The 14,794-nt window shown below is 46.9% G+C and overlaps 2 protein-coding genes across 2 annotated transcripts in view; one reads left to right on the top strand and one right to left on the bottom strand.

The window, feature by feature from the left end:
• LOC115461772 overlaps window positions 1-6,278 on the bottom strand; it is a 111,037-nt gene extending 104,759 nt beyond the window's left edge. Inside the window, exon 1 of the mRNA XM_030191817.1 lies at window positions 6,137-6,278. Coding sequence (XP_030047677.1) covers window positions 6,137-6,278 — 142 coding nt within the window. The remainder of the gene's footprint in view (window positions 1-6,136) is intronic.
• The window catches only part of LOC115461771, a 123,189-nt gene that overhangs the window by 31,169 nt on the left and 77,226 nt on the right, over window positions 1-14,794 (top strand). The window contains exons 3-4 of the mRNA XM_030191816.1: window positions 6,586-6,705; window positions 7,786-7,935. Of these exons, the coding sequence (XP_030047676.1) occupies window positions 7,836-7,935 (100 nt within the window). The 5' untranslated portion in view covers window positions 6,586-6,705; window positions 7,786-7,835. The remainder of the gene's footprint in view (window positions 1-6,585; window positions 6,706-7,785; window positions 7,936-14,794) is intronic.

Genomic DNA, 14,794 nt, shown 5'->3' with positions numbered 1-14,794 from the left:
CAGGTGGGCTGGAACAGAGGAGAGCTGAGTGGCAGGCTGGAGCAGGTAGCTGGAACAAGCTGGATCCGACGGACTGGGACAAGCCAGAGCAGGTAGCTGGAACAAGCTGGAACCGACGGACTGGGACAAGCCAGAGCAGGTAGCTGGAACAAGCTGGAACAAGCAGGGAGAGGCTGGATTAGGTGGACAGGAACAAGCTGGATCAGGCAGGCTGGCACTGCTGAAGCAGAAGGACTGGAGCAAACAGGGGGAAGCTGAGCAGGCGGGTTAGAATAAGCTGGATCAGGTGGGCTGGAAGAAGCTGGAGTGGATGGACTGGGACGAGCTGGATGAGCTGGGTCAGGCAGGCTGGAACAGGCTGGAGCAGATGGCTGGAACAAACAGGGAGAAGCTGGATCCGACAGACTGCGGCTGGAACAAGCAGGGAGAAGCTGGATCCGACGGACTGCAGTAGCTGGAACAAGCAGGGAGAGGCAGGAGCAGGTAGCTGGAACAAACAGGGAGAAACTGGATCCGACGGACTGCGGCTGGGCGAGCTGGGCGGCAGGACTGGAGCGAGCTGGAGCTGGCTGGATCAGGTGGACTGGAACAAGATGGGCAGAGGAGAGCTGGGCAGCAGGGCTGAAACACGCTGGAACAAGCTGGATCAGGTGGGCTGGAACAGAGGAGAGCTGAGTGACAGGACCGGAACACGCAGGAAAAGACGGACTGGAGCGATCTGGAGCAGGGTTTGCTGATGAAGAGCCTTTCTGAATGGCCAGAACTTAAGCAAACCAGTGAAGGCATCAACCAAGCCACTGGAATCCAGACGATTTGTGGCAGAAAACTTCAATCCCTTTGTCTTGGCAGTCAAAGGAGATCCGTTCCACCTTGTTAGTTCGCTGTCTGTACCTGGACGAGTGGTGCTGGCCGGCGATGGAGTCCCCTGTGATAAGTAAGAGGCCGACCTATCCTGGGCAGGCCCCTAGATGGCGCTGTTCCCCTAAAAATGTCCAGGATGTCCGGGGTAGGTCACTAGAGGGCGCTAGGAGAATAGGTGGAGGTCGCTAGGGCCGGGGAGAGCCCTGGGAGGTCCACAGGTGTAGGAGGTTATGGGCTGGGTCCTGTGTAGCTAGTTAACCACTTTATATCCCACCTGAGGGTGAAAGAAAAAGAAGACAGCTGGTAACTGAAGAAAGAGGATCCCGCTGGAAAGAACTGGCTAAACCCTATGGACTTGTGGTGGACTGTGTGCTCAAGGAAGAAAAACAGGCTGAGGTAAGAAGTCCCTAAAGCATTAGTGTTGGACTGTGTAGCCTCAGTACTTAGAGGAACTGTGTGTTCAAAGAAAGGACTGGGTGTCCAAGGAAGGAAGGACTGGGTGTCCAAAGAAGAGGTAGGGCTGTGTGTCCCAGTACTGAGAAGCAGGTTGCAAAGCCTGGGGTTAGAAGTCCCCAAAGTATTGAGGTTAATGCTGAGCCCAGGAATCTGTGTGGGGAGGCTCAGTGTGAAGATATGTAAATGTATAATGTATTTAAGCTAGAAGAACTGTGCCCAGGGGCTGGAATAAAGAATTGCCTGAATATGCTGTTGGTAAGACCTGTTTAATTTTGCCTCTGGAGAACCAGGTCACCCTGAGTGTGAAAGGATAACATGCTAATCTGCATACTGAGAACCAGCTCACCCTGAGTGAGAAAGGGGCCCAGGAGCTTGAGGTTGGATTGCTCAGGATGCTAGAAAGAGACGGTTTGGAGTCCTGTTCAGAGGCCACAGGCCAGTGAGGCCTGCTGGAGAGTGGGAGAGAAGCGTCATCTTCACACCCCTGGTTGGGTGCTTCAGGCGCCTCCACGCGGGTAGATTGCGTCCGCGTGGTCGGGTTGATGGGTCAGGGGTGCCAAGCCAAGGCAGGCCTCACGAGCCGTCTGTAGGCGATCCGCGTCCAGTGTCGGAGGCCGCTGGCGGGCTCACTCTTTTCTCCGCTGTGACTCAACTCCCGGGCAATTCCTGCCAGGGGGGGGGGCGCGACGGCGGCGCGAGGGTTCCTGGGATCGGCAAGGCTGAGGCCAGGGCATCCACTCGAAAGGATCCCTCCTGGGTTGTTCTGCCGGGGAGCACGCAGTCGGACCGTGAGTTTCCAGAGTCAGTGAGAAGATTATGTGTCCGGGGCTTACACTACAACCGTGAGCGCCGGAAAACCGATCTTCCGACCGACCAATTCAGCGGAGCTCCTCGCAGTGCTTCCTATCAGTCTGCCATCTTCTACGTGTGAATAGCCTCAATAAAAGTGTCTGTACCGGAAGACTTGCCGTTTGGAGGGAGGTTGATATTTTTTCACCAAAGGTGGCCTCTTATAATCTCCGACCGGTGGGTTCTTGAAATAGTCCGGTTAGGATACACCCTCAATCTGGAATCTAAACCTCCCAATTGCACACCAGGAGCTCATTCATACAGTTCCCAGCACAAACAGGTACTTGCAGAGGAACTCGATACTTCCAGCTCACAGGAAGTATCTTCGATTTCAGCTGGGAACTCAGCACTTTCAGTACCGTGTATTGCCTTTTGGTCTGGCGTCTGCACCCAGAGTGTTTACAAAGTGTCTGGCAGTAGTAACAGCATCGCTATGCAGACTGGGAGTGCATGTGTTCCCTTATCTCGATAATTGGCTGGTGAAGGGCACCTCGGAGGCAGGCGCTCTACAGTCCATGTGAATGACTATTCAGGTGCTAGAGCTACTGGGTTTCGTGATCAATTATTCCAAGTCCCATCTCACCCCAGTACAGAAGTTGGAATTCATTGGGGCTCTGTTGGGCACAAAGACAGCTCAAGCTTATTTTCCCGATGCAAGGACAGACAACCTCCTGTCCCTGGTGTCCAGGTTCGAGCGTGTCAACAGATCACGGCTCGGCAGATGTTGAGACTTCTGGGGCACATGGCCTCCACAGTTTCATGTAACTCCCATGGCACGTCTACATATGAGATCAGCTCAATGGACCCTAGCTTCCCAGTGGTATCAAGCTGCTGGGGATCTAGAGGATGTAATCTAACTGCCCACCGACTTTCAGAATTCCCTTCAGTGGTGAATGATTTGATCCAATTTGACCTTGGGAGGTCTATTCCAAATTCCTCAGCCACAAAAAGTGCTGACAACGGTTGCATCCCTCCTGGGGTGGGGAGCACATGTAGGTGGGCTTCACACTCAAGGATCTTGGTCCTTTCAGGAAAAAGGTCTTCAGATCAACCTTCTGGAACTGCGAGAGATCTGGAACGGCCTAAAAGCTTTCAGAGATCAGCTGTCCAACCAAATCATTTTAATTCAGACAGACAATCAGGTTGCTATGTATTACACCAACAAGGAGGGGGGCACCGGATCTCGCCCTCTGTGTCAGGAAGCCGTCCAGATGTGGCTTTGGGCGCACCGTCGCGGCATGTTTCTGCAAGCCACTTATCTGGTAGGCATAAACAACAGTCTGGCCGACAGACTGAGCAGGATAATGCAATCTCACAAGTGGTCACTCAACATGGGAGTAGCCCACAAGATCTTCCGAGCATGAGGCACCCCCTCGGTAGATGTTTTTGCCACTCAGATCAATCACAAAATCTCTCAGTTCTGTTCCAGGCTTCAGGCCCACAACAGACTAGCATCAGATGCTTTTCTCTTACATTGGGGAACAGGCCTTCTGTATGCGTATCCTCCCATACCTGTAGTAGGGAAGAGTTTGCTGAAACTCAAGCAAGACTGCGGAACCATGATTCTGATTGCGCCCTTTTGGCCGCGTCAGATTTGGTTCCCTCTTCTTCTGGAGTTGTCCTCTGAAAAACTGTGGAGATTGGACTGTTTTCCGACCCTCGTCACCCAGAACAAGGGGTCACTTCTACATCCCAACCTCCAGTCTCAGGCTCTCACGGCCTGGATGTTGAGAGCTTCGAAATTGCCTCCTTAGGTGTTTCAGAGGGTGTCTCCCGAGTCTTGCTTGCTTCCAGGAAAGATTACACAAAAAAGTGTTACTCTTTCAAATGGAGGAGGTTTGCCGTCTGGTGTGATAGCAAGGCCCTAGATCCTTTTTCTTGTCCTACACGGACCCTGCTTGAATACCTTCTACACTTGTCAGAGTCTGGTCTCAAGACCAACTCCGTAAGCATGCACCAACTGCTGATTACCCCCGGGTAAGTGCCCTATGGTAGAAAATACCCTGTGTTTTGAGCGTGCGCCACAAATGGAATTACCACCCAGGGCACTCGGTAGCCAGGCAGCAGTGCCATTTTGACGCACGTAGGCACCTATGCACCTTAGTAAAAGGGCACCTTGGTTTCCTTATTAGATCAGGCTAGCTGTACTGGGGGCCCTGAGACTTTGTGCTGGGTGATAAAATAAGTTATCCTTCTGCCTTAAGACATTCCTAAACCACAGGGGATGTGCCATCCGCATGCACTCACACAGGTAAGCAACTTTGTAGGTTCTGTTGCCTGCTGGCGATCGGTGTATGATTTTGATGCACGCCGAGGCCCCCTTTTACCGCAGCGGGTAAAGGGCAGGTCTTAGCTTTTTTCAAGAAATGGACTTTCGGCAGGTGAAGCACTTGCTGTGTGGCCATTTTGGGCTACACTGGCGCTACAAAGATTGAAATATTTGTGCAGCATCGGAAATGGTGTGCACTGGGGGAGGGAACTACTGCTGGGCTGCTGCGGTAGCCCAGCGGTACTTCCCTTTTAGCGATGGGCTTACCACCGCTCCGTAAAAGGGCCCCCAAATCTCTGAGGTTTACACTGAGAAAGGCTAGGCTTGAAGGTTCTCCTTTACAAAGGAAAGGGGATGGAACTTATACTGCTTTTCTGTGGTTACAATCAAAGCGGTTTACATACTATGTACAGGTTCAGGTACTTAGCTTGTACACGGAGCAATGGAAGATAAGTGACTTGCCCAGAGTCACAAGAATTTGTAATAGGAATCAAACCCTGTTCCCTTGGTTCTCAGGCTGCTGCACTAACCGTTAGGCTACTCCTAATGGTCAGAGGTAGGAGATATGAAATCTAAAACTGCCTACACCAGAACCTCTCACTGGTTATATTCCCTATATTTGTATGATTCACATGAAAGACTGCACTGCATAGTGTGTAATCTTGTCCCTGAGGAGGGGAAAACACTTCAGCCCTAGAGGCTGGAATAAGAGAGACAATCAGACTTAGATATAGGCGCAACAAGTAAAACTCTTTATGGTATCTCACCAAGCCAATACAAAATAATTGTTCTCTCTGGAGCAGGTTGTCACACAGAAAAGCCAGATGCAAAGACTGAATAACAAAAACTGCTCAGCCCATGTCTCTTAGTTATCACATATATACTGTTGTAAGTTTCATTTCTCCTAAATCATGTGATTTCTCCTAAACTAACTTGTGATCATATATGGAGTTTCCTGTTATATTCTGTTATTTTTTACATGTATACATATATGGCAATTTCCTACATTGTATCATTATCTCCTCTTGTGTGCGCATGCCACTTTGTGGCAATTGGCTAATCCCTTATCAGTAAAGCGTGCTCACAGCGTGCAAATAACCATGTAGCAGGCAAGTAGATATTATAAATCACCTGGTGTCCTTCTTCTCTGAACACATATTTCCGTTGGAACATCTTGGGGTCAGCTAGGTTCTTGGTCTCTCAACACCACCAAGGTTATATCCAATTATATCTGCCACATATGGACTGCATAGCCTCAGTTCCTTCCCAATGTCACCTTGACATGTAACATGTACTCCCCATTTCCTGAGAAAGCACTGTAGGTTACATGCAGCTGCAGGAAGAGACTAAAAATATGCTGAGAACAGCAAGGCTAGGAAACCTGAGGGCGAACAGAGCCATATTACAGGTCTAGTATAGGAAGGAATATACAATAGCAACATGTGGAACTCCAATCTCCTGATAGATCTCATCTTGCACAATTGTATCAGCCTATTTTTTTCAGGATAAGTACTGAGTTGTTTTATTATCTTGGCTTTGGACAAACTTGTAGTATGCAATGATTGAAAAGTAGTTGCTCACTCATTGCAATAACTTTATACACTGGGATTTTCTGAGTACACAAATAATACTATTTTTATATTGAGGTTATTATTTTAAGTAAATTTACTGCAACCAATTACATATTTTCTAGTCTCTTACCAAGGATGAAAATCTCCAGACCCAAGTTAAAATACTCCTTTCTGCTCACATTCACCTGATCTCTTTTCAGTCTGGAGAGGTTATTCTGGGGGTGCTCAGGGGTCAGGGGTGGAATGTCTGCCACTTTGCAGTACACAAACATGAAGCTATCTGAAATAAGATTTGCTTGACATGTCTCTTAATTTCTGACTTCCTTTTTGTGTGATAAAATCCGATCAAGTTCCTCTTTCTCAAAGAAGTGAGGTGAGATTGTGTTTAGCAATAGAATGTGTCAGAGATGGCTGATGTTACTTATAACAATCTGAAATTCCTGTCCTATTCTAAGAAACCCAAATGCCCTGACCCTCAGCAGGCAGGTAAAGGAGTCTCCCTCTCCCTTCCCCTTCAATTCATGGAGACACTGATTTCAGTTATTTCAATAGTATCTGCAGCTAACACTGCTCTCCTAGGTCTTATTGCAGGCTCTAAACAGAAGGAAGAGGATGAAGAGATCACATATAAAAACATACAGGAACCATGGAAATCTGAATTAAATGCAACCCCTGAACCATCTAGGACTAAGAAAGAAGGTAAGGCTCTTCATTTAATCTCATAGAGATATCTGATAGGAGGTAGTATCTGTGATTTTTTTTAAACAGCAAACAATGCTTCTTCAAAGTGAATTTCCTATACAGACTTCCCTGGGATATTCGCAGTGTGCACTGGTCTGCCTTCCACTCACTGTGCTGCACTCCCTTACTGCAGGTAACTAGTTACAGTCAATAGCTGATCATTACCAGTCCAAGCATTGTAGGGGGTCTCCCTGCCTGGTGCCCCTTTCATACAAATATTCAGTGCCTCTTCACCCCTCCAACTGCAGCTGTATGTGTTCTGTACCTTGTGATAATGCATGAAGTAGGAATCATTCTTGTAGAGCAGGAACATTATTACAGACGTTTATAGGGATTAGGGACAGATACATTGAGCTCCACCTCATTATGGACACCTATTGTCAAAAGTTTAGCAATGTGCACTCACTAACCCAACCTAAAGTATTTTCAGTATTTTAACCTCATACTCCTCCTTTCGGTGATCACTTACAAGACTTCACACATGAAGAAAACAGTTACTTTTTTCCCTGTGGATTATGTGACCTCAAGATCTACTCCTGCATATTATCTGTCTTTCTTCCTTTTCACACAATAATTGATGGCAGATTGTGTTTGGGAAGGAGTAGAAAGGGAGCTGAAGGCTAGTCTAGAATAATAAAATTAATTTAAAGAAAACCATTCAAGCAGCTGGGTAAAGATGATATTTTAATCAAGTTAAGATATGCATGAAGTGGCAGTGCTTAAGACTACTGCCAAGGACAGTGAAGCTTACTATACTGTCTAAACTAACTTGCAATTCTAAGCGGTTTACAATCTAAAAGGAAAATGCCACAGGAGGAAAGAAACTACAATAACTGATAGGAAAGAACAACACACACATCCAAGAAATGATTAAGAGAAGCAGAAACGAGAGAGAAAGACTAGTGGGGACATGAGGGAGGCAAGGAAAAGCAATGAACCCTGCTGTCATGTTTCTCTGAAATCTTATGTAGGGTTGAAAGCTTGATAGAAAAGCCATGTTTTTACAGCAAAGTTAAAGTAAAAGATAATTCCACACAGATGTTCAGGGGAAAGAAATTCCATATGAAGATGGCGGTGAAGAAAAAAGCATGATGTCTGGTAGATTCCAGCTGAGCAGATTTGGGGTTATGAAGAGCGAGACAATGATCATTGATAGAACGAAGAAGACGGAAAGGAGAATATGGAATGGTAAGGGTTGCCAGATAGTCCACCAATCCTATAGATCTTAAAAGTGAGAGTTAATAGTTTGAACACTGTGCTCTGTTCAATAGGTAGCCAGTGATAACTTTTGAAGTAGCAGAGATATTTGCTCAAATTTCTGAGCTTGACGTAGTAATCTAATGGCTGTATTTTGTATAGATTGGAGTTTTTTAAAGTTAGCATGAGAGCAACCCAAATACACGATAATACAATAATCTCGCCTAGTGACCAATAAAGAATAAGAGAATGAAATGTGTCAGGGTCAAAGTAGTGTCAAACCGAACACAATTGCCAAAAAAAACAAAGAAACCAGTCTTGCATAAGTTTGATATCTGAGGAGAGAAAGTGAGTTGAAAATCAAGAATTTTTCCTAGTAATGAAAAGAATCTACAAGTAAGATAGAAGCCCCCAAAAAGGAATAGTTGGAATACAAAGACCTCCAGTAAACTGGCAAGCCACTGTTTTTTGTTTATTCAGGACTAATATGTGCTCACAAGCAGGTTCTCAAAACTCTGCCACTGTTCCGAACAGGCCTGGAAAAATACCGCCGGATCAGCGTGGTGAAGGAACTCTGTAATTTATTTATTTATTTATTGCATTTGTATCCCACATTTTCCCACCTCTTTGCAGGCTCAATGTGGCTTACAATACATCATGAATAGTGGACGTATCATAGAAAATCAACATTTAGTGTTACAGAAGGATCTTGGGCTACATGATAATGATCAAGCATGATAGTAATATAACAAGCAAATGATGTAAGACAAATGAGATGCAAATTTAGGCGAGCTTATAGCATTGAGCATTAGGGAGTACAGTGGGAGGATGGTGTGCAGACACGTGCGCAAGAGCATTCTGCAACTTTAATCCCAACCCCTCTTAAATAAAATAAAAAACCTGGGTCTGGTGGACCCCTCACCCCTCCAAAAAAAAAAAAAAAACATAGCCCTGGTGGTCCACTAGACCAGACCCCTCACCCCCCAAGGACTTAAAGTCCTGGTGGTCCAGCATATTCCAGAGACCCCCCCCTATGGAAAAATAGATAAAACATCGTGGACCACTGGTATCCCTGTCCAGGACCCCTGAAGACTACTCTGGTGGCCAAGTGGTGGTCCCCCAGCCCCCTCATACCTTGAAGGAGGAGGAGAGGATTCCTACTTCCTACTCTTGTTGGGCATGTCATCAAAATGGATGTGCCCTGCCCTGCCTGGTGCATCCTGGAATACACCGGGCAGGGCATAACTACCATATAAGCGAGCTTTTCCCTTATATGATAGTTAGGTCGTTCCAAGTACATCCCAGGATGCACCAGGCAGGGCACCTTAATTTTGATGACACGCCTAGGAAAAGGAAGAGTAGGACTCCTCCTCCACCTTCAAGGTATGAGGGAATTGGGGGTAGTATTTGGGACCCCCCAGGAGTCCCATTGGACCACCAGGGTTTTATATTTTGGGGGGGGGGGGTCCACCGGACCACCAGGCCTTTAATTCTCTGGGGTGGGATCTGGGGTTCACCAGACCACCAGGGGCAGGGTAGGCTTTTTATTTTTTTTTATGCATTTTTTTAAAGCGCTCTAGTTTCAGCATCATGGGAGGGGGGTGAGGGGAATAGGAAATAGCCTTGTTTGCATTGTCTCCCGAGCTTGTTGTTTCCTGCAGTAGGGCCTTTCGAGCATTGTGCGCTGGTAAACGTAGGTCCTAGTCTGGCGCTAATGGCCTCTAGCGTCCACATTTACTTTTAAGCATTAGGACATCAGAGAGCCACTTTGAGGTTAACTCCAAACAGTCTTGAAGGGGGCCAATGGATGGGTTGAAAGGGCTTGTTGAGAAAACTAGTAGGATATCATCATGGGCATAGTTTCGGGGGGGGGGGGGGGCGAGGAAGGGTAGTGCTCCCTGAAACGAGCTGAGCTGCCACACCATCCTCCAGTCCCCTGAGCCACAGGAAACCTTAGTGAGAAAGCAGCACATACTCTGCTTTAGACCTGCCCCCAGAAACCTTTCTTTCTCTTTCAATTTCTGTTCCCACGTAGGCAGGAAGCTGTAGGAGAGAGAAGGACTTCCGGGGCAGGTCTAAAGCAGTGTGTGTGTACTGCTTTCTGCTGAGGCTGTCGGTGGCTCAGAGGATTGGAAGACTGGGAGGGAGGGCGATACAGGGCACCACTGGAAGACCCCAGTGCTGTGGTGGTGGCGGCAGCGGGTGAGGGGGGGGCTCGAATGAGATCGAGAGAGACAGGAGCGGGCCTGGGCGGGAAGGGTAAAAGAAATTAGACCACCTGGGGGGGGGGGGGTGAATAAGATAGAGAGATGGAGAAGGAGCAGAAGATGGATGGGATGAGGGGGTGTGGGGGGAGGGAGAGGGAGCATAAGATGAATGGGATGAGGGGGTGTGGGGGGAGGGAGAGGGAGCATAAGATGAATGGGACTAGGGAGTGCGGGGGAGAGAGAGGGAGCAGAAGATGGATGGAACTAGGGGAGTGGGTGGAAGGGAGAAGGAGCAGAAGATGGATATGACTAGGTGTGGGGGGAAGGACAACAGAGAAGAAGATGAGTGGGAAAGGAAGACAAGAGGAGAGAGAAGAAATGGAAAAGCCAACCTGGAAAATAATTTAGAAGACTGACACATGGAAAGTGGAAGAGAGGGAGACCAGCCCAATCAGAAAAATAAAGTGCTCAGACAACAAAGGTAGAAAAGAAAAAAATTATTTGTATTTAATATTTTTTAAAGATTGAGATGTGCCTGCTTTGTGATATGTACATTTATTTATTTATTTTTATTGTATTTTGCAGAGTACAAGAGAAAAAAAACATTTCTGGTTCTCTCTTACCAGTCTTGAGGGGAGGGGGGCGTCTCCATTTCAGTTTTTGTCTAAATAGTTTTTTGTAGTCCCCTATTTATCTCTCTCTCTCTCTCTCTTTATTTATATATATATCTTCTAATCTAATATAATAAAATGCACCGTGAACGTTCTGAAGACAACGTTCTGAAGCAACTCAAACACTCCCTGGCTGTAGGGTTCGTGGATTCGTGGTGTGAAGCCAGCCAGGCTGCCAGCCGTCTCTGCCCCGCCCTCGCGTCAAACGTCATGACGTAGAGGGCAAACGTCATGACGTCGAGGGCAGAAAAAAAAAAACCCAGCGTCAGGGAAGGAGGCGGCGCTCCCGACGTCTCTAGCCTTCCCTTCGCTGTGTTCCGTCTACTTCTGACGTCATCCTTGACGTCAGAAGAAGGCGGAACGCAGCGAAGGGAAGGCTAGACGTCGGGAGCGCCGCCTCCTTCCCTGACGCTGCGCTGCCAGAACCGCCATCGAGGTAAATTTAAAAAGAAAAAAAAAAAAGGGATGTTGGGGGGAGAGAAGAGGGTGGGCAGTAAAGTTGAACAATGGGAGCGGGAGGGCAGGGGAGAAACGACAGCATGGATGCGAAGGGGGGGCGCATGGATGCGAAGGGGGGGGGGGAGAAGAGGGCGGCCCAGGCTGGGACATGGGAGAGAGAGGAGCATGGATGCGAGGGGGGGTCATGGAAGGGAGAGAGGGAAATTGCTGGAAAAGGATGAATGGAGGGGGCAGGGGACAGAGGAGCATGGATGGGCATGGATTGGGATGGCAGGGCTCAGGGAGAGATGGGAATTGCTGGAAAGGGATGAATGGAGGGGGCAGGGGACAGAGGAGCATGGATGGGCATGGATTGGGATGGCAGGGCTCAGGGAGAGATGGGAATTGCTGGAAAGGGATGAGTGGAGGGGCAGGGGACAGAGGAGCATGGATGGGCATGGATTGGGAGGGCAGGGCTCAGGGAGAGAGGGGAATTGCTGGATAGGGATGAATGGAGGGGACAGATGGGCATGGATGGATATGGATTGCAGGGCAGGGCTCAAGGAGAGAGGGGAATTGCTGGATAGGGATGAATGGAGGGGGCAGGTGACAGAGGAGCATGGATGGGCATGGATTGGGAGGGCAGGGCTCAGGGAGAGAGGGAAATTGCTGGATAGGGATGAATGGAGGGGACAGATGGGCATGGATGGATATGGATTGCAGGACAGAGCTCAGGGAGAGAGGGGAATTGCTGGATAGGGATGAATGGAGGGGGCAGGTGACAGAGGAGCATGGATGGGCATGGATTGGAAGAGCAGGGCTCAGGGAGAGAGGGGATTTGCTGGATAGGGATGAATGGAGGGGACAGATGGGCATGGATGGATATGGATTGCAAGGCAGGGCTCAGGGAGAGAGGGAAATTGCTGGATAGGGATGAATGGAGGGGGCAGGTGACAGAGGAGCATGGATGGGCATGGATTGGGAGGGCAGGGCTCAGGGAGAGAGGGGAATTGCTGGAAAAGGATGAATGGAGGGGGCAGGGGACAGATGGCCATGTATTGGGAGGGCAAGGCTCACACTCTCTCTCTCATATACAATGTCTTTCTGACTCTCACTCTCACACACTCTTGTCTCACACTGTATCACATTCACTCTCTATGTGCCACACAGTCACTCACACACTCGCTTGGTCTCATACACTCACTCTCACAGAGAATCTGTGTCACACACTCTCTCTCACACTGTGTCTCACATACACACTTGCACACACTCTCATTCTCACACACACACTCTCTCACACTCACACCCAGACTCACTCTCTCTCTCACACACACACACTCACACTTTCACTCTGACTCTCACACAGTCACTCTCACATACACTCTCCCAAACATACACACTCCGAGGAAAACCTTGCTAGCGCCCGTTTCATTTGTGTCAGAAACGGGCCTTTTTTACTAGTATATATATATATATATATATATATATATATATATATATATATATATATATATATATATAATGTGCTGACTTCATATTCAGTGTTCTAGGCTTGTGTGTGTATGTTTTGAATAACTATAATGAATATGTATAAGAGGTATATATGCAAATGAATATGCTAATGTGTCATGCCTCACCCTTTGCCCCCCCCAATGAAACTGTCAAACTATACCCATGGATATCATGACTGAATAATTGTGGTTAGAGTACTTACAAATAGGTTGAACCCTGTGGAACACCGCAGGCCAGAGGACAATTTGTGGGGGGGATCCATAAGCAAAAGATTTATACAAAAACTCTACTAGCTCTTCCAGATAGTGTGGAGCCAGCGTCCTGTGCAAAGAGAATGCAACCTGCATAATTAATTAGCTATCAGGGTCTACAAAGAGGACAGAGCTTCCCGCACTCCTTGACAGTTGCTATAGTGATAAACAAAGGTACAGTTAAGGTATACTCTCTCCCTACTAGATAAGAAAAGTGGGAAAAAAAGGAATTGTCATATAAAGGCTTCCCCAGCTCCTAGGTGCTGTGTGAAAAAAAATGCCTGCACCCGCCTCCCCCTTCAAACACATTGTTCCTACAAGGCTACATTTTTGGCACAAAGCCAAGGTTCACTCTTTTTCGAAAAGATGTCAGTAAGTGCTCCCCCCAAAATGGACGCAAGGCAAGTGTAAACTTACTGCACAGCCATTTCTCTTTTTTTTCTGGCCTTTTTTCCCACTGTAGTAACAGGGGACCTGGCACGTGACAAAAATGGCCACCACTGCTAGTGAAGGGCTCCTTTTACCACAGCTTAGTAAAAGGGTCCCTTAGGTGTCTAGCTTTTAATATGCAACCTCATATTGTAAGTCTGTATTTGTGTTAATGTTTAAATTGACTAATGTTGATCAGTTAGCCTTGTATTCATTACTTAAGGTAGATATTTTGTAATTTTATTTTATATGAGTGTTATTTGGACATTGTGTTATTTTAGATATAATGTGTGTTTAGATTTATATGTTATATCATTTTAATCATCACAGTCTTAAGTGTGGTCTTATATACATTACTATTCTTACTTTTAGTTCACGGTGTTATTTTCACTAATTTGTATTTGTCATATTTTATTAATAGTTTTATAGCCTCTGATGCACCTCTCAGTAGGGCAAAACACGGCCAGTGTGGGGGTTTTCTTGGTTTGCATATCAGTAATAAAGTTTTTTTCATCCTGGATCTGAGCTGCTTATTTTTGTTGCCATCTTTGATAATGAGTGTAACTGTTGGGCAGACTGGATGGATCGTTCAGGTCTTTATCTGCCGTCATTTACTAAGTCATGTCCTAAGAAATAAAAAAGAAGGGGTTTATTGTACTAGTGCAAGCATGGCATATTTTATTGAGTCAGACTAAGCAGTAACTGAGCAAACTGAACAGAACACAGCAGAAGCCAGTATGGATAGTCTCTCAAAGATGCAGAACATATGTGCTTACATATAAAGCTAAGGAAAGCTAAGGAGAATTATGAGGCGTACACAAGTACTTCCTTGACTTGGAAAATCTGTGGCTCAAAGCAGAGAAGGAGATGAGTGAGGATTCAAAGAGAGAAAGGCTGAGGGCCTCCATACTGGTCAGCTTCAATAAGCAATATCAACAAAAATCATAGAAATACTGTCAATTTCTAAGCAGGAAAAATACATCAGATAGTTTGGCCCAAAGAGAGAGAGACAACAGGCCATCCTGCTTATAATCGAAAGAGAAAAACGCCTATATTGTGACCCAAATCGGGAGATAGACATTTATCTCCCAAAAACGAATAAAGCGGTATAATAAAAAGCTGAATTTGGACGTTTTCAACTGCACTCCGTCGCGGATGCGGACAAAGTTGATGGGGGCGTGTCAAAGGCGTGGTGAAGGCGGAACTGGGGCGTGGTTACAGTGGGGGAAATAAGTATTTGATCCCTTGCTGATTTTGTAAGTTTGCCCACTGACAAAGACATGAGCAGCCCATAATTGAAGGGTAGGTTATTGGTAACAGTGAGAGATAGCACATCACAAAT

The sequence above is a fragment of the Microcaecilia unicolor genome, chromosome 2, assembly GCF_901765095.1.
Source record: "Microcaecilia unicolor chromosome 2, aMicUni1.1, whole genome shotgun sequence".
Taxonomy (NCBI): Eukaryota; Metazoa; Chordata; class Amphibia; order Gymnophiona; family Siphonopidae; genus Microcaecilia; species Microcaecilia unicolor.
The sequence above is the reverse complement of the archived record's forward strand: the minus strand, read 5'-3'. Positions and strand labels throughout refer to the sequence as shown.